This window comes from Odocoileus virginianus, chromosome 2 (assembly GCF_023699985.2).
Source record: "Odocoileus virginianus isolate 20LAN1187 ecotype Illinois chromosome 2, Ovbor_1.2, whole genome shotgun sequence".
NCBI classification, from domain to species: Eukaryota; Metazoa; Chordata; class Mammalia; order Artiodactyla; family Cervidae; genus Odocoileus; species Odocoileus virginianus.
Window position 1 is genome coordinate 69,646,962 of NC_069675.1, and position 18,414 is coordinate 69,665,375.

Here is an 18,414-nt window from a genome sequence, read left to right on the forward strand (position 1 = left end):
CCTGTCCTATGTGGCTTTAGGATTCCATTTCATGCTTAGGAAGGTCATCTATATCTCCATGTTATAAAATGATTTTCATAGATTAATCTAAATAGATAGGGTGTGTGCTTAGTAGATACTTAAACTTATTAACATTTTGATAGCCTGAATTGTACATTAAAATCAACAGGCTCCAGGACTTCCCTGGTGGTCCAGTGGTTAAGAATCCGCCTGCCAATGCAGGGGCAGGTTCGACCCCTGGTCTGGGAACTAAGATCCCACATGTTGCCAAGCAACTAAGTCTGTGAGCCAGAACTACTGAGTCCACATGCTCTAAATAGAGCCCATGCTCTGCAACAAGAGAAGCCACCTCAATAGCCTCAAAAGCCTGCTCACTGCAACTAGAGAAAGCTCACGTGCAGTGACAAAAGCCCATGCACCACAGCAAAGACCCAGAGAAGCCAAAAATAATAAATAAATAAATAAAATAATTTTTTTTTAATCCATAGGCTCCTACCTTAGAGGATTTGAAATTTTTTTGCCTTTAAAAGAAAAAATTCTGTTTCATTCCAATGTCCTAGTCCTCCCCGTATGTTTATTCACACACACACACACACACCCCTTAAATTTTTTTGATATCAGAAATATCCTTAGTTTTTCTGAAGACATATACAGCACCTACCTTTTTGTTAAAATACTTTTTATTGTCATATATTTCATAGATCATATATTATATGGTGTCAAGCAATTTTAAACATGTTTTTTTCTGTACTGGACCTTTCTGTCTTAGTCAAGAATTAGCTAATTAGCTATTACTGAAACTGTACTGCATCAAGGTTTCCAACTGGGTAAACAGCTGTGCATTTTCCCCTCCTCTCCACACACCATCCTCTGACATGCCCTGATACTAGCCAAGCCTTGGTAGCAACCAAAAAAAAAAAAAGACTATATTCCATAATAATTGTCACAGTCTTTGTGCCCAGCCCTTATTTTGGTAAGTGCACCAAGACACATTTAGTCCACAGCACCACCGGATGTCTAGGACCTAGCATAGCATTGGACACCAGTGCTTAATAAGTTTCATTTAATGGATATATGAATGAATGAATTCACAACAGAATTCTTTTAAATGTTATGTACTCCTATGACATTGAAAATATAGCTTGTTTCATTAAATGGGAGTTATACCATTTGTACGGAACACATTCATAGACCCATAATTATGGCAATAATCTCACTTCCTTAGTTCTACTTGTAGTTTTATACACTTTGGACACTTCAACTTTCATGGACCCAGGAATATGTTATTCCCCTTGTTATACTCACTTCTCATTTGAACTCAAAGAGATTAAGATGAATTGAATACCAATTAGGAAAAATTCTGTTTTGGGGGTTGAATCCTTAGGAGTCTCTCCAGCTCCACCTCTGTTGACTTTCTTTTAAAAAAAAATTATTACTGTTATCATTTATTTTGGCAAGTGCTGGGTCTTTTTGTGGCACACAGGCTTCTTTAGTTACAGGGCTTGGGCTTAGTTGTAGCTTGTGGGATCATAATTCCCTGACCAGCAATGGAACCCGGGCCCTCTGCATTGGGTGCCTGGAGTCTTAGCCACTAGACCACCAGGAAAGTCCCCTCCATTGACTTCCTAATGTTCTCTGAGTCACTTGTTCCTTTAGTGTTTCTGCTTCTAGATAAAACATCTCTCCAAGTGGTCTGTGCTTGCCTCTCCTAACTGGAAACGTCCGCTGCTCAGTGTCCACCCAGCAAGGAAGCAGCTCACCTGCACGCGTCTCAATTCCACCTCTCTCTTCTGTCATCCCTGTCCTTGAGAGGCCCTGGTGAGTGCTGGCCAGGTCCACTCAGTTCTCTGATTGACCCCCTTTGGCAACAATAGTAGATGCTGTTGGTGTCCATCTGAGACCACCTGCAGCAAGGAGACACTTGCCAACATGCTAACAGTGTCCCACCCCAAGTACCTGTGTCTTGTCTCTCTGGTTCTCAGATCTGATTCTTCTTCATTTTCATGTTTTCTGAAATCAGCTATTTACGAAGTCTTTGCTCCCATGAATGTATTTTGCTCTATGTGTTTGCTGTTTTTTCAGCAATGATTCTAACATGGGGTGTTAGAGAAAGTAGAAATGTATTGAGGCTAGATTTCCACCCTAGGTGCTGTGTGTGTGTGTGTGTGTGTGTGTGTGTGTGTGTGTGTGTAAATCAGTTCTTTCTTTTCTTTTTTGGCCACACTGCACAGTATATGAGATCTTAATTCCCCAACCAAGTATCAAACCTGCACCCCCAGCATTGGAAGCATAGAGTCATAATCACTGGGAAGTCTCAGCTCTTTCTTTTTCTATAATTAAAAAAGGACATGCCTAAAGTTAGAAAATATGTGTATCAAACAGCACAGAGAACAATTCAGACTCCTAATCTCATTTTCAAGAGGCAACAATTATTGCTAACTTTCTAATGTATTCTTCTAGGAATATTCCAAGTATAAAATGCATAAGTATCTAATATGGATTCCTTTTTTTACCTGAAGGAGAGCATAAAATACAGTTTAAATTTCACCATTTATATCATGGTTCATTCCAAATAGAGCTACTTTACTTTTTCCCCATAACAATGTTCTATTTGGAAATGCCATAACTTACCTAACCTATCCTTTTTGGGCATTTGGGTTGTTTAATTCATTTACTATCACAAACAGCTCTACCTTGAACTTCCTTGTTGTTCAGCTGCCAAGTCATGTCCAATTCTTTGCGACCCCATGGACTGCAGTGCGCCAGACCTCCCTGTCCCTCACCATCTCCTAGAGTTTTCTCAAACTCATGTCCATTGAGTCAATGATGCCATTTAACCATCTCATCCTCTGTCATCCCCTTTTCTTCCTGCCCTCAATCTTTCTCAGCATCAGGGTCTTTTCTAATGAGTCAGCTCTTTGTATCAGGTGTCCAAAGTATTGGAGTTTCAGCTTCAGCATCAATCCTTCCAGTGAATATTCAGGATTGATTTCATTTAGGACTGACTGGTTTGATCTCCATCCTTATACACATGTTTTTGTACAAGTACACTTTTATTAACACTTAAGATAACCAATATCTCACCTTTTGATAATTAGTGGGAGAAAAAGAACTTTCTATTTCAATTTGCATATCTTATATCTTAAGTTGGGTGTTTTATATGTTTATCAAACCATTGATATTTCTTTGATTTTTTTGCCCACTTACTGATGTGTAAGATAAAAAATGTTTATGTTAAGATTAGCGCTTGATCTTCCCTAGTGGTCCAGTGGTTAAGAATCCTCCTGCCAACACAGGGGACATGGGTTCGATCCCTGGTCTGAAAAGATTCCACATGTTGTGGGGGAGGGGGCAACTAAGCCAGTGCACCACAATGAAGAGTAGTCCCTACTTGCTGCAACTACCAGAAAGCCTGCTTGCAACAATGAATACCTAGTGCAGCCAAAAATAAATAAGTAAATAGATAACATTTTTAAAAGATCAGCCTTACAATCATAGTCTTACAAATATGTTGTCTTTTGCCTTTTTATCCCAACAGTCTTTTCATTCCAAATTTAAAACTTTGTATACTTTCTAATTTATTATTTCCTCTCTGGCTTCTGGGTTTTATGTCATACTTAGAAAAGCCTTCCTCACTACGAAATTATTTTATGAAACGCCGTGATAATTTCCCTGGGTATTTTCCCAGATTCTTTGTTACATTTAAGAGTCCAGTCTATCTAGAAATTATTTCAGCATAGCCATCAGCTCTGATGTTTGTCTTTTCTAATCTTGCCTTTTTGATCAATGACCCAGCTTCCTGGGAGCTGCAGAAAAATCCGTATTTTCCGGACCCTTGGAGATGTGACGGAACCTGGCTGATGGACACATGCCTGGTGTTGTGACCTAGAGCCCCCCACCTTCTCTCCTGCTCACTGAGTCCTGGGCCCAGACTCCAGCAGGGAACCTGGGCAGACCACTCTCACTGGAGCCTGTGAGCTCCAGGGGGCCCCACAGTGACCTGGCTGCCCATTTGACTGTAGCATGGGCTGTAACACTTCCTCTGTAAACTCAGCCTTGCTCCCTTCCTCTCTTCCCTCTCATTCCATCTGTGCACAGCCCTGCCAGCTCTCCTCTCAGGACATTTGCATCATGCGGCAGCAGGTGGGCTCTTGGGGACGGCTTCACTGAGCCATGGTCTGCTCGGCTGCGCCTGTGCTGCTCCTGGCCATGACTCTCGCTCTGGTGGAGCCACCAGCTGCCCGAGCATCCCAGCCTGTGAGTAAGCCTGGGTGAGGACCATGAGAAAGTCTGAAGAGGTGATGGTAGGGGCCTCTGGGTGTGAGAGGCAGCACAGTGTAGGATGAATGGATGGGTGGATGGGAGAGTGCTGGAGGAGGGGAAGTCATGCTTTTTTTTTTTTTTTTAATATTTATTTATTTGCCTGAGCCAGGTCTTAGTTGCAGCATGTAGGATCAGGTTCCCTGACCAGGGATCAAACCCAGGTTCCCAGAACTGGGAGCACAGAATCTTAACTACTGAACCACCAGGGAAGCCCCTGTAACATATTTTTTTAAGAGGATGGTTTTTTATGAGAGAGTTCAGCCTGATTTTTCAGAGTGTGAGGATAGCTTTTGTTTCTTTATTTGAATTCTTATGAACACCAGTGATGCCTGCTGCACTTTAGGTAAAGGCTCTTCCAGTCAAGTTGCTACTTAAAAATGAAAATAAAAACTTGCCAAATTCTGGCATAGAGGAGGAGAGAATCTGAGGAAAGTTAGCAGTATCTAGTCTGGCACTTTATGAGTTGTGTGTTCTCCCAGGTGGTTATCTATCTATCTCTAGCCACATACTCATCTAGAGCATATCTGTTTTTAGACTGACCTCCTCACACACGTGCAATTTTGAGAGAGGGAGATGTGGGTGAGGAAATATGTACACACACCAGAGACCTAGGTATTGCTTCTGCTTACCCTCATGGCAATTGCTATGGAGGGAATAATCTCCAAGCTTCCCTGATAGCTCAGTTGGTAAAGAATCAGCCTGCAATGCAGGAGAAACCAGTTCCATTCCTGGGTACGGAAGATCCTCTGGAGAATGAATAGGCTACCCACTCCACTCCAGTATTCTTGGGCTTCCCTCGTGGCTCAGCTGATAAAGAATCCGCCTGCAATGCAGGAGACCTGGGTTCAATCCCTGGGTTGGGAAGATCCCCTGGAGAAGGGAAAGGCTACCCACTCTAGTATTCTGGCCTGAAGAATTCTGTGAACTGTTTAGCCCTTGGGGCCGCAAAGTCGGACACGACTGAGCGACTTTCACTTTCTTTCTGGGTTCCAGGCAGCTCTACCCAACCCACCTCACTGGAGCTCCAGACCCAGTCATTTCAATCAGCCTAGAGGCCCAGGGATGGGCTTCCCAGGTGGTACTAATGGTAAAGAACCCTCCTGCCAAAGCAGGAGACATAAGAGACATAGGTTCGATCCCTGGGTCGGGAAGATCTTCTGGAAGAGGGCAAAGCAACCCACTCCAGTATTCTTGCCTGGAGAATCCCCATGGACAGAGGAGCCTGGAGGGCTACAGTCCATGGGGTCGCCAAAAGTCGTGGAGGGGCTTGGCGCACACACACAAGGGCTTGGCGCTCTGTGAGTACAGAGCCAGGGATGGGTGCATTCAGGAAGGAATTAAGCAAAGCTTGTTGACTCTCCAGGGTGTGCCAGGTTCCTGGGTTCAGGTGGGCCTTGCCGGCCTGGGAGGGATCCCTGGGGCTGCAGTCAGGCACCTCCTACCAAAAGCTGGCTTTCCCCTCCTGCTCTGCCCGCTTGATTCCAGTCAACAAGAGGAGCTTCCGAGAGACCACGTCACAGCAGATTAGCCAGGCTGCCGCCCCCCACCCCCCAGCAGCTTAGAGAAGAAGGTGTCCCCAGAGAAAGGCAGGGTTCAGCTCTCCTCAGAGTCTCTCTGTGCTCTGTTCCAGGGACAGAGTCAGGCTCGAGGGGGATCAGGGCCACAGCTGGACCCCGAAAGTGGAGCAGGTGGTGAGTGGACGAATGGGAGGGTGGGGAGCAGGGAACGAGGCAGAAAGAAAGGTCTGGGAGAGGCACTGCCGAGGGGGAGGGCAGTGCGGGTCAGAGAGAGACCAGGTCTGGCACTGGTCACAGGTGCGAAGGCAGCCCTCTAGCTGTGAGGTCTTGACAAAACCTTTTTCCTCCTGGAGAGTCTCACCTGTATAAGGGGGGTTGTTGGGAGGGCCACATGAAGCGGCATGTGTGATGGGTGAGCAGAGCCCACCTTCCTGGGTCCTGTCTGCACGGACCTGTCTGCATGGGCTATGGGAGGAGGAAGGTGGGACGTCTTCGGGTTCCTGGAGGGGACAGCTAATGTCGGGCCCTCAGCAGCCGCTCCTTTCCCTCCAGCTCTCCCCTCTCCAGCAGAACTGCTCCTGGTCTCCGTCTACGTACAGCTGGACTTCTCTGATGCGCCCTGGCGGGCTGCACTCTCCCAGCCCCTGACTGTCCCAGCTGCCTCGGTTTCCTCAGCCCCAGTGACTCTCGCTGGCCTCAACCTCACAACAGGTGGGGAAGAACCTCTCCTGACCCCCGGCCTTTCGATGGCTCTTAGCTGCTCAGGTGGGAGGGGGAGCTCAGGGTGCAAGGAGCCCAGCCCTCCCACAGCGCCCTGGTCTGAGATACTGCGGGGAGCCCCTCCCTATTTCTTGGAGGGTCTATGTGCCCAGCTTCTTCCCCACCTCCCATCGGACAGACCTTCCCTTCCTGCTCCATGTCCCCATCTTCTAAACTTTGGCAGAGGCCCAAGGGGCAGATGATGCTGAGCCGGGGCTTCTCTCCTCCCACCTCGGATGCCTTTGCCCAGCACGCTCTGCTGCTTTGAACCCTGGCTAGGAAGGCAGTGACTTTGGGATTGTTCCAGAAACCCAGCCCTAGGGCCTCGCAGACAGCAGGCATTGGGCTTTCCCAGACACCCTTTCACAGACACCCAGACACTTCTCATTTCCCTTCCTTCTGTCTCAGAGTGCAATGTTACCCATGATGGGTGCAGCTACTGTGCTTGCCTCTCTGGGTACCAGTGGAACGCCAGCATCTGCAACCATCACCAACCCTGTCACACCCCCATCAAGCACCGGCCGTGTGGCTGTCTTGTTCTGAGCCCTACTGAAGCCGGGTACTGCCAGCTGTTGCCACCTGGTGAGGAAGGCTGGGAACTTGGAAACCAATAGCCTCGAGTGAACAAAACCCTCTCTGTTTCTTCCTCTCTGACGGCTGTAATCTCTGCCAGCTGGTCCAAGCCCAGCGGCTCCTCTGGGTGAGAGAAAATGCCAGGTATCACAGCAGATCACAGGCCCCACACTTGGGACAGGAATAGTGAGACTAACCAACAATAGGGCTCTGAAGACAGGTGGACAAGGAAAGTTTCCTTTCTGGTGGAGGGGGAAGTCCTGGGTCAAAAAGCTTTCCTGTGTGGTTCCTACTGACAGACAGGGTCTCCCAGGCTGGACTGCAGCAGCCACACTCCTCCAGGGACAAAACAGGACAATTAGTGTCAGGTGGGGAAGGAGTGAGGAGAGATGGGCTTCGGAAGATGGGGGAGGAGGGTGAGGCTCCAGGGCCACAAGTTCCTGCTCCGGGGGTCCTGTCTCCTGCTTCCTGCAGTCCCCGCGACCCTGAGCCTTGACTCCTGGCTGCAGATGCCTGGCGACACCCTGAACCTGACCCTCCTCACGAACCAGGAGACCACCAACCTGAACTGGTTCCTGTGGCCCACAGGAAGCCCCAGCCCCATCCTTCTGCGGGCAGGGACCTGTGTGTCCTTGACCTCCAGCCGGGGCCGGACTGTCCTCAGCATCATCAACATCTCCCATAGATGGGCAGGTAGCCTGCCTGTCGCTCCCTCCCCCTCTCCTGCCTTCACGCTCCTCCCCTTCTTTCTTCTCTCCTCTTCCTCTCCTCCCCTCCAGCTCCTCCTCCTCTCTCTCTCCTCCTTCCTTCTTGTCTTTCCTCCTCTTCATTTTCCTTCTCTCCGTTTATACATTCTGGTGAAACAAAGGCTAAGAAGCCCATGGATGTGAAGAATTTTGATGAGAAAATGCTGAAAGTGTGATCTCAATTTCAACTGAGGACAGATGTGGGCTTTTCCTCATGATGCCGAGATGGCAGCGGGTGGTGCGGGAAGAGCATCTCCTGGAGACAGGGAGGTTCATCTTAGGATGCACAGTGACCGGCTCATGACAAAGCATCAGGATCTCCTCTTCCTCCTAGCTGTCCTTGAGGGCACAGGGATCTTTCCTACTGGGGTTTAGCTCAGGCTTGATGGAGAGGGCAGACCTAGGGTGTGGCTGGGGAGGCAGGAGGGGCTGTGCAGTACCGGTGGGGGCTGAGCAGCTGAGAGGTGCAGCAGGCGTGTGTCTGCAGGTGAGTACATATGCCACTTCGAGGCCCAGGGATTCAGGTGGGAGCTGCACCAGGTGGTGAGGGTGCCCCTGCAGGCAACAGATGTGACTGGACTCCCAGACCAGCTCTCCGTCTCCTGTGCCACCTCCCCCGGCTTCCAGCTGAGCTGCTGCATCCCCAGCGCACATCTGGGCTACACGGCTTCCTGGAGCCCCAGAGAGGGTAGCCAAGGTATGGAACGGGGCCAGCTGTCTCGGGGGGCCAGGGAGAAGGGGAAGCTAGTCACCTCCAGGCAGCTGGGGCTCCAGCTCCCAGGAAACAGGCTGCCATTCAACTTGGAAGTTCCGGGTCCAAGTCCAATACTGTTTTGACCCCAGTTCTATTCAACAATAACCACCTGTGTGTAGACAACTTTCACATCATGCTTTCATCCACACGATCTCCTGGAACCCACCCAATGCTACTGTGCAAGCTTCCTCTGATGATAGTCCCATTTTACAAAGGAGTCCACTGCGGCTTCAGGGCCTGGAGCTTATAAGACACCCCCGACACACACACCAGGGTCTCCCAGCCCCAAATATCAGCTCAGCCTGCAGTAGTCTGCTGCCCACATACCACTCAGCTTTTCTCCACTATTTCATCTGCTCCTGAAATTGCTAGAAAGACCCCAAGGGGTCTAGGTGTGTCCCTGGCCCAGAGACCATTCCCTTCTCATGTCTCCTTCAGCCTCCGTGTTCAACGCGCCGGACTCCCAGTGCTTCACGCTGGCTGTTGAGCACTGCCCTGCAGCCAACACCACGTACGCTTGTGAGCTGCAGAGCCCCGGTCTGAGCCCCCTCAGGGTCGCCGTCTCTGTCACCATCATCCGGGGTACGTGGGGCCTGGGATCTGGCCGGCCATCCTCTCACTGCCCACCCTGGGAGCTCCCCCAGGTGTCTCCCCAGGCTGGGCACCACAACCAGACTCCACAGCCTGCAGGGCTGCTCAAGGAAAGGCTCAGGCTTGAATGTGCTGCTAAGCCCTCCCTGATGTCATTTCAGATGGAGACACCACCTGCCCTGAGGACTCTTCAACTGTCTCCTGGAACGTCACCAAGCCTGGCCACGTGGTACAGGCCCAGTGTCCCGGGAACAGGACGGGCACGGTGAAGAGGCCCTGTGGGCCTGATGGGGTCTGGGGACCCATCCACAGCAGCTGCACAGACTCGGGGCTCCTGGCTCTGCTCCTCAGAGCCCAGGTAAAGCTTCTGACCCTGCTGCCCACATGCCCCATCCTCCATGATCAATCCCTTCCTCACTCAGGACCCAGCTTTAGAGTCCTTTCCCCCCGAGGCCCAGCAGTAAGGTTATTCAGCTTCTCTGAACTGGAGCCCTAGCAGAGCCAGGAAGCAGGTGTTGAGACCCTACTACCCAGTGTTGGCGTAGTCCCAAACCTCCATGCCCGCAGGTATCTGCTCCACAGACCTTGGTGTGAATTCCTCCCACATTCCCCTCTCTGCTTCCTGCTCCCCTGGGATGGGGTGTGGGGAGAAAGAAAGGAGGTGCTGGGCTGGGAAGGAAGTGGCCTCTCCTTCTTGAGGGCTCACCTACCCGTCTTCTGCTGTCTTATCTGTCTCAAGCTGCTGCAGGCAGGCCAGGGCTGGCCTGAGGAAGAGGTGTCACAGATCTTGGCTCAGCTGCAGGAGCAGGTAGTGGCAGTGACCTCCCCCTCCGACTTACTGGCCCTGGTGGGCACCATGACAGTCCTGGCCAAGGTGGTGGCAGACACCGGAACACAGCTCAACTGCAGCGCCCTGGAGGTGAGATCTCTGAATCACGTCAGGGGCCAGCTGGGTAGTAGGGGCAGGAGGCTCTTCCCCCAGGTATTTCTGTCCCTCTGACATCACCATGGGCTGTCAGATGGCAGACCTTTCTAGAGTCCAAGTGTCTGCTCTCCTGGTCCCTTTCTCCTCCTGCATACGCCAAGACCATGGAGCGTGGAGAAGGCAAGATGCTGGGAACACATGGGAGGCTGGGGAAAACAGGAAGGAGTGTGGAGATAGGAGTTCAGAGGTGTTCATGTGTGTGCAGACATGTGGACTTGATCTGAATCCCCCCAGGCCCACACACAAGGTACCTGCATGAAGGTACTCAAACGCACTTGGCTTTGTGGGACCCACCTAAACCAGCTCTCAGTATAGGCACCAGGTGGTGACCCCTAAGCTGCAGCCAAAGGAATAATCAGGGACAATGACCCTGCACACCCTTCATGTCTGGAATGTGCATCACTTGTGGCTACAGACATGCAGGTGGTCCTCTACTTCAGAGCGTGTTCCCTCTACCACTGGGCACCATTCCTAGCTTTACAGACCTGGAGGGGCTCCTTTAGGACATTAGAGGCCCCAAGGGATGAAAGGGGGAGGTGGGTTGTCATACGGAGGGGTGGGGTGTTCCTCAGGAGCCACATATTGAAGGCACCCCAGCAGCTGGCTGAACAACCCCCCACCCTTCCCATTTAGAAAGTCTCTCTTCACAGGCCCATCTTCCTCTCCCTCTTTCTCCCCATCCTTGGGTCTTGAGCTGGACTTGGAAGGATAGCTTTGGGGTCTGTGGTTCCCAGCGCCCCAGCTCAATGCTGTGAGCTCTGGCAGCCAGGCCTCGTCTCTCTATTGGGTGCCGCAGGCTGTCCTGAAAATCACAGACAAGGTCCTTGGCATGAACTCCAGCTCTCTGTGGACCCCAGCCCAGAGGCAGATGCCCTCGGTGGGCTCCAGTCTCCTGCTGGCGGTGGAGACCCTGGCACGCAGCCTGTGCCCACAGGACCAGCCTTTCTCCTTCGTCTTGCCCAACGTGCAGCTGCAGAGCCAGCTCCTCGAGCCCACATTTCCAGCTAACTACAGAGCCTCCTTCCCTACTCAGCCTCCACTGCGGGCATGGATTCCCAGGCACTCACTGGCACCCCTGCGCTATAACGGAACCAACGTCAGCATTACTAGCCTGGTGCTGCAGAAACTGGACCACCTTCTGCCCTCAAACTACGGGCAAGGGCTGGGGGGCTCCCTCTATGCCACTCCTGGTCTGGTCCTCGCCATCTCCATCATGGCAGGTGGCCAGGTCTTTAAGCAGGTAGAGGTCACCATGGACTTTGGGGACACAGATGGCAGTCCCCACTGTGTCTTCTGGGACCACGATCTCTTCCAGGGCAAGGGAGGCTGGTCAGATGCAGGGTGCCAGGTGCAGGCAGCCAGTGCCAGCCCCACCACTCAGTGTATCTGCCGGCACCTCACTGCCTTCTCCATCCTCATGTCGGGACACACGGTTCCAAACCACCCCACCCTGGAGCTGCTGAGTCAGGTGGGGCTGGGAGCCTCCATTCTAGCCTTGCTCATGTGCCTGGGCGTGTACAGGCTGGTGTGGAGGTTTGTGGTGCAGAACAAGGTCGCCTACTTACGCCACTCGGCCCTGCTCAACATGGTCCTCTGCCTGCTGGCCGCAAACACCTGCTTCCTAGGAGCTCCACTCCTCCCTCCGGGGCCCCACAGCCCGCTCTGCCTGGCTGCTGCCTTCCTCTGTCACTTTCTCTACCTGGCCACCTTCTTCTGGATGCTGGCTCAGGCCCTGTTGTTGGCCCACCAGCTTCTCTTTGTCTTCCATCAGCTGTCCAAGCTCCGAGTACTCTCCCTGATGGTGCTCCTTGGCTACCTGTGCCCGATGGGTTTAGCAGGTATCACCCTAGGACTCTACTTACCCCGAGGGCAATACCTGAGGGAGGGGGCATGCTGGCTGGACAAGAAGGGAGGAGCACTCTACACCTTCGTGGGTCCAGTGCTGGCCATCGTGGGCGTGAATGGGCTGGTACTCACCATGGCTGTGCTGAAGCTGCTGAGACCCTCGCTGTCAGAGGGACCCCAGGTGGAGAAGCGCCAAGCCCTCCTGGGGGTGATCAAAGCTCTGCTCGTTCTTACACCTATCTTCGGCCTCACCTGGGGGCTGGGGCTGGCCACTCTGCTGCAGGAAGTCTCCTTAGTCCCTCACTACCTCTTCACAGTTCTCAACGCCTCCCAGGTGGGTGACACGGTGGCAGCCGTGCTCTTTGCCCTGTTAGACAGCCTAGGTCACTGCCAGTCCCTTCTCAAGGAGGTATCACGATGGAGCAGGAAAACACAGGCGCAGGAATTTTAAAAGGCTTAAGTCTGTATCCCAGTTCCTCCACGGACTGCTAGGAAACTTTGGACAGACTTCTTTGAGCTTTGTTTCTCTTATCTGTAAAACATCTGGAATTGCTATTGAAGTCATGGAATTGCCAGTACCCTATCTTTTGATATTCATCTTCCTCATAACAGTAAGAAAAGCATCTGAAATGGATCCTATGCATCAAGTGATGTTAATGCTCAGAACTGAGATGGGAAGCCTCAGGATGGGAATTAGGCAAAAGGACAGAGGTTGAAAGGCAATGAGTTGATTTCAGTTGATTCCTTTCTCCTTAACTAACGGATCCCCATATCCCTCTTTTCAGGGTGTCTTCATCTTACTGTTTGGTTGCCTCATGGACAAGAAGGTGAGTCTACTTGTCTCCTCATGCCTGACTTGCACTGGAAGGCCATGCATAACAGCATTCACCTCTCCTGCAGGTCCAAGAGGCTTTACGCAAACGCTTCTGCGGCAGCCAACCCCCCAGATCCACCAACTCCTTGGTGAGTTGCTGGCTTCAAGTTTCACTTTGATCCCTGAGAGCAGGTCAAAAGTAGATGTTCCACAGCCTTTGGAGGAGACAGGCACAGCTAGAATCCAAGAGAAAACTGGGGATTTAGGGCCAGCTCTCCAACAGCAGAGAAAGCAGCCCAGTCAGAGGACAGATTCAGGTTCCCGGGCTCCTGATTGTATCCTGGACTCCTGGTAACTCTGATTGTCCCTTGTTCCCCTCTCTGAAAGTCTGCCTCCAGTTGGCATTTGAAAAGTAAGATAGGTACGCATGGGAGTCACTGCAGCTGGGAGCAAAGTTCCTAGGATTTCTGCTGCCCAGGCAGGAAGCCAAGTGAAAATGTAGAAATGGATACAATCCATCAAAGGAGAGATGGCAATAATAATAATCATTCTGCAGTTGGGCCTTTCCACCCCTTCAGACTTCCCTGGTGGCTCAGATGGTAAAGCATTTGCCTGCAATGTGGGAGACCTGGGTTTGATCCCTGGGTTAGGAGGATCCCCTGGAGAAGGAAATGGCAACCCATTCCAGTACCTTTGCCTGGAAAATCCCATGAACAGAGGAGGCTGGTAGGCTACATCCATGGGGCTGCAAAGAGTTGGACATGACTGAGTGACTTCACTTCACCCCTTCCTAGGCCACAAGTGAAACCTACATCTCAGAACACAGCAAAGGAAGAAGTAAAGATGCCAGGTGAAAATGAAGCATTTTTAGGGGCAGCGTGCAGGCTGAGTGTGAGGCTGTGTGAGGCTGAGTGCATAAAGGGCTTTCCAGCAAAGCTTTAAAAGGAAAACTCCTCTTCGTATACATGTCCCAGCCCATTGGTGGAAAACAGACTTCTTCAAGTGGATGTTTCTAGATAGGCTGAAGAAGGTAGAGGCCTCAGATGTGGATAGCATTTCCTGTTGCTTTCCCAGAAACATGGAGGAGGTGTCACCACTACCAACCCTTGACTAAGTTTGCTCTGAAAATTCCTTTTCACACTATCAAAATTTTAATCATCCTGAAAAACCATTGTTTTGAAGGAACTACTGTTGGTGGGCCTGGAGTGCAGAGGAGAGGGGGGGCCTGCAGAGGCTTCAGGGAGCGCTCCTTGGTGGGGAAGACAGAAACTCTGAGTGACCCACAGGCAGAGATGGTGTTCCTTCAAGGAGGCCGAGGGTGTGTCCTTGAATCCAGGGATGGGTCTTGGCCAACGACCTGAACCCTATCCCCCTCCCAGAGCTTAGCCCGTGGGAAAGGTAGTCCTCTGTTTCCCATTAGTCACACTCATTTCTCTTGTAGTCATCTGTCCGCACCCCTAAATTATCCCAGCAAGAAAAGCATGAAAAACTAGCTGAGGCTACCTAATGAATAAGCCTGCCTTTGCTGTAAAAATGATCACCAAAGTTCAAAGTAATTACAAGCAAAACTTTCTCAACCAGGTTTTTAACTAATCAACAGTTTATGTTACATATTTGATAAAAATGGTTTTATTTGAACTATTCAGTGATTTCTTGTCTAATTATTTCCCTCCCTATAGTTACAAAGAAAGGATGGCTTAATTGAAAGGAATGCTGATCTTCCAAACATTGGAGGCAAAGGACAGAATTTGGTTTGTTTCTTTTCAAAATATAGGAAAAAGGGAAGTTAATAGGTCTCTCTTTCTTTAAGCTTTATAAAACACATTAGTATAATATGTAAGTTTCATAGACATATGTATGTATATAAAAAGTCATTTATAGAAGCACATTCATAAGCAGGAGGTATAAAATTTAAAAGTAGAGAGAAAGGTAACACAGACTGCCAAGAATTAAGGAGAAAAGATGACAAACACTGACATTTTAAAAATGACAGGATCAAGCTAACACTAGATATAGAGAAGAAATATTTAAGAAAAGCCTTTAGAGGACACCAAGACATCTAGCTGAGTTAATTTATGGAATCCTCAAGAGGATGATGGCAGGACTCTGAAAATTTTTTAAACCAAATAAATGAAAAAAATCTGATAAATGTTTGTTAATTTAAAAATTCATGGATTTTCTTTTTCTTTTTTGGTTGCACTATGCAGCTTACTGGATCTTAGTACCCTAATCAGGGATTGAACCTGCACCCTTGGCAGTAAAAGTGTAGAGTTCTGAACACTGGACCTCCATGGAACTCACTCATGAATATTTTTATAAAGTGAAATGAAGATGTTTTCTTTAGAAATAAAAAGTGATATGCTAGCCATATGCCATTGAAAATATTTTCTTACATACACTGTACTTCCACTTAATGGTTTGTGTGCAAATTTTAACTGCTTATAAATCAGCCCAAATACTTCTCTAAATGGATTCAATCATTCTTTTAAATAGAAGATACCAACTCACCAGGACAACTGCAATATTTCTGTGCCTTGCTCCACAGGAGGCAGCAGTCCTGGAATCAATCAGTGGGGGCTTGGCCTAGCTGGTTTCCCTGACAACAGAATCATGTCTCAATTCCACTTTTACATTATTAACATTTACAGTCTTAATTTTTTTAAATTTTCTTAATTATAATTTTTTAAAATTCAAGTAATATAGAAGCAGCAGGTTCCTTTTCTGAGCATGCTTCTGAAGATACACGTGTTCTCGTCTTCCTTCTCAAATGATTACACATACTCAAGGCACGCTCTGCTGCTAACAGCACACTTTAGAATGGATAAATGAAATGACATTAAGCCTTTGTTCACTTGGCTCTTATCATTTAAAAAAAAAAGTGGAATAAAAAGAATGCTCAGGAGGTAAATCCAAGAAGGCGAGATTTAGCAGCAATTGTATTTCTAATAAGAAGGCTTAAAGAAATAAGTAAACAAGTGGACAGATAAATGTGCAAAGGATGAGTACTCTATGTTTACACCCTTAAAAAAGAGGCACGTGGTGAAACCAATTAGGATATATCCATCCCAAGGAATGCTATATGGTCACTAAAAATGATGAACCACAGCTGGACCTACCAAATTTAGGTGAAACAATATTTAGGTTACACATCTAAGTAATATAAAAGGGTTCCAGAATACTATACTAGGCAATTACATTCCATATGTCCATATAAATATGTATGCATTAAAAAGGAGAGATACCAAAGTATAAAGGGTGGACATCTCTACTTGATTCTTCATTTTCTTCTTCTACTCTGTATTGTTTGAATTTTTTTTTATAATGAGCATGTATTTTTATACTAGAAAAAAGTGATTTTCAAACAGTTTTCCTGACCATTTTACATATTTAAAAATAGAATCTTGACAAGCAAGGAAACACAAAAAATTACATCCTGGAATTTAAGTTTGTACAGCAGGATAGACTACATTAGGTGTTCCTGGGAAAGCTCTGAACTTTCTATCTGGAGTTCTGCTTTGGGAATCAATTCATCACTGACATTCCTTTAAGTGTGAAAGGGAAAAGGGCTTCGAGTTGAGTATGACATTGAGTACAAACACTGCCAACATGTCTGAATGTTTCTTGTCTTTCACAATAATCTATTTTCAGAATAGTACCGTCTACTATTTTTGTCCTCCAGTCCCCACATTCTCCCATTTCCTCTCAATCAATGACCGCTCTTCTTTGAAGCAGCACAATATACCGGTTCAGAGTCCCCAGAAAACCACTGTGATACAGGCAGAGAGCATCTGAGTCACCCATTAAAAATCTGAGAAAGCCCAGAAGACCCTGATACCACCTTTTACTCCTCAAGAGAGATCAAAACTTGAGAGGCCTGAAAAAATATACAAAACTGAGAAAGGACACGGGGAGGAGCCAGGCAGAGAATTAGAATTCTTCTCTCAGGAAAGATAGAAGCAGAGACTGCTGGAAGCAAATAGCTGAGGGCAGGGGAGAGCCTTGGGGAAAGGGTAGCCAAACTTCCAAAGTCTGAAAGAAAATAAGGGCAAACAAAGGCTCCACTTGCAATTGGTTATCAGGTGGAACAGAGAGTGTAATTAAAGTTTTACATGAAAAGACACTTTAAGTTGGCATCTTTATGAAGAATATAACCAGTTTCAGCTATTTAAGAACATCAAGGAGATAACTGTAATCACCACAGCCAAGGATGGGGTTTTGTAGCAGTCATGCAAATGAAAATAACGCGGGTGTACAAAATGTTTTGAAACGGTACGTAACTTTAACCTATGTGCTCCTCTCCAGTCCAGTGCCACTGCCCCCCACCTAGAGGTAACCTCTGTTCTGAATGTTTTCTCTTACCTTAAAAAAAATTTTTTTTAACTATGATAAAATACACATAAAATTTATCACTTTAACCATTTTAAAATATACATTTCAGTAATATTAAGTACATTCACATTGCTGTGCAACCAACCTTCAGAATTCATTTTTTCAAAACAGAAACTCTGTACCCACTAAACAACTCATCACCCCTCCATGCCCTGGCAGCCACCATTCTACTGTCCTTAAGAATTTGTTTTGAATATTTAAATCCCTGATACAAGTGGAATCATACAGTATTTGTCTTTTGTAACTGGCTTGTTTCACTTAGCATATCCTCAAGGTTTATCCATGTTGTAACATATGACAGGATTGCCTTCCTTTTATTCATCCATTGGTCCATCAATGAACACGAGTGTTTCCAAGTTTTAGTAATTGTGCATAATGCTGTTATGAACATAGGTATATAAATATTTCTGAGACCCTACTTTCAATTCTTTTGGATATATACTAGACCTGAAACTGCTAGGTCATTTGGTAATTCTACCTTTAACTTTTTGAGGAACTGCTATACTATTTTCCATTCCATCTGCACAATTTTAAATTCCCATCAATAGTACACAAAGGTTTCAATTTCTCCATATCCTCATCAACACTTGTTATTTTCAGGGTTTTTTTTTTAAGTAGCCATTCTATTGGCTGTGAAGTCACAGTTTGATTTGCATTTCTCCAGTGATTTGTGATGTAAAATATCTTTTCATGCACTCATTGTTCATTGTATACCTTCTCTAGAGAAATGTCTATTCAAATCATTTGCCAATTTTTAAACTGTTTTTCTAGCTGTTGAGTTGTAGTTCTTTATATACTCTGAATAACCCTTATCAGATATGATTTATATTTTCCCCCATTTCACAGGTTGTGTTTTCAACATGTCCTCTGATGTACCAACATTTTTTTATGAACTCCAATTTTTTTTTCTCTCCTGTGCTTTTGGTGTCATATCCAAGAATCACTGCCAGACCCAGTATCATGTAGCTTTCCCCATGTTTCTAAGAGTTTTATCATTTTAGCTCTTCTGTTTGTGTCTTTGATCTGTTTTGAGTTCATTTTGTACAGCATAAGGCAGGGGTCCAACTTCATTATTTTGCATGTGTATATACAATTTTCCCAATACCATTTGTTGAAAA

At 47.6% G+C, this 18,414-nt stretch overlaps 1 protein-coding gene across 1 annotated transcript; it reads left to right on the forward strand.

The window, feature by feature from the left end:
• The first annotated feature begins 4,109 nt into the window (after positions 1-4,109).
• ADGRF3 (adhesion G protein-coupled receptor F3) lies at positions 4,110-14,550 on the forward strand. The gene is made up of 13 exons (XM_070450666.1): positions 4,110-4,257; positions 5,954-6,014; positions 6,411-6,551; positions 7,008-7,181; positions 7,620-7,865; positions 8,406-8,615; positions 9,111-9,254; positions 9,425-9,621; positions 10,003-10,182; positions 11,045-12,427; positions 12,879-12,920; positions 12,994-13,056; positions 13,702-14,550. Exons 1-13 carry the CDS (start codon positions 4,174-4,176, stop codon positions 13,759-13,761), a joined length of 2,985 nt encoding a protein of 994 aa, XP_070306767.1. The 5' UTR covers positions 4,110-4,173; the 3' UTR covers positions 13,762-14,550.
• The last annotated feature ends 3,864 nt before the right edge of the window (positions 14,551-18,414 follow it).

Coding starts and splice junctions, on each gene's coding strand:
- ADGRF3 (XM_070450666.1), top strand. CDS start 4,174: ATGGTCTGCTCGGCTGCGCCTGTGCTGCTCCTGGCCATGACTCTCGCT. Junction 8,616..9,110: donor CCCCAGAGAGGGTAGCCAAG/GTATGGAACGGG, acceptor TGTCTCCTTCAG/CCTCCGTGTTCAACGCGCCG. Junction 9,622..10,002: donor CTCTGCTCCTCAGAGCCCAG/GTAAAGCTTCTG, acceptor ATCTGTCTCAAG/CTGCTGCAGGCAGGCCAGGG.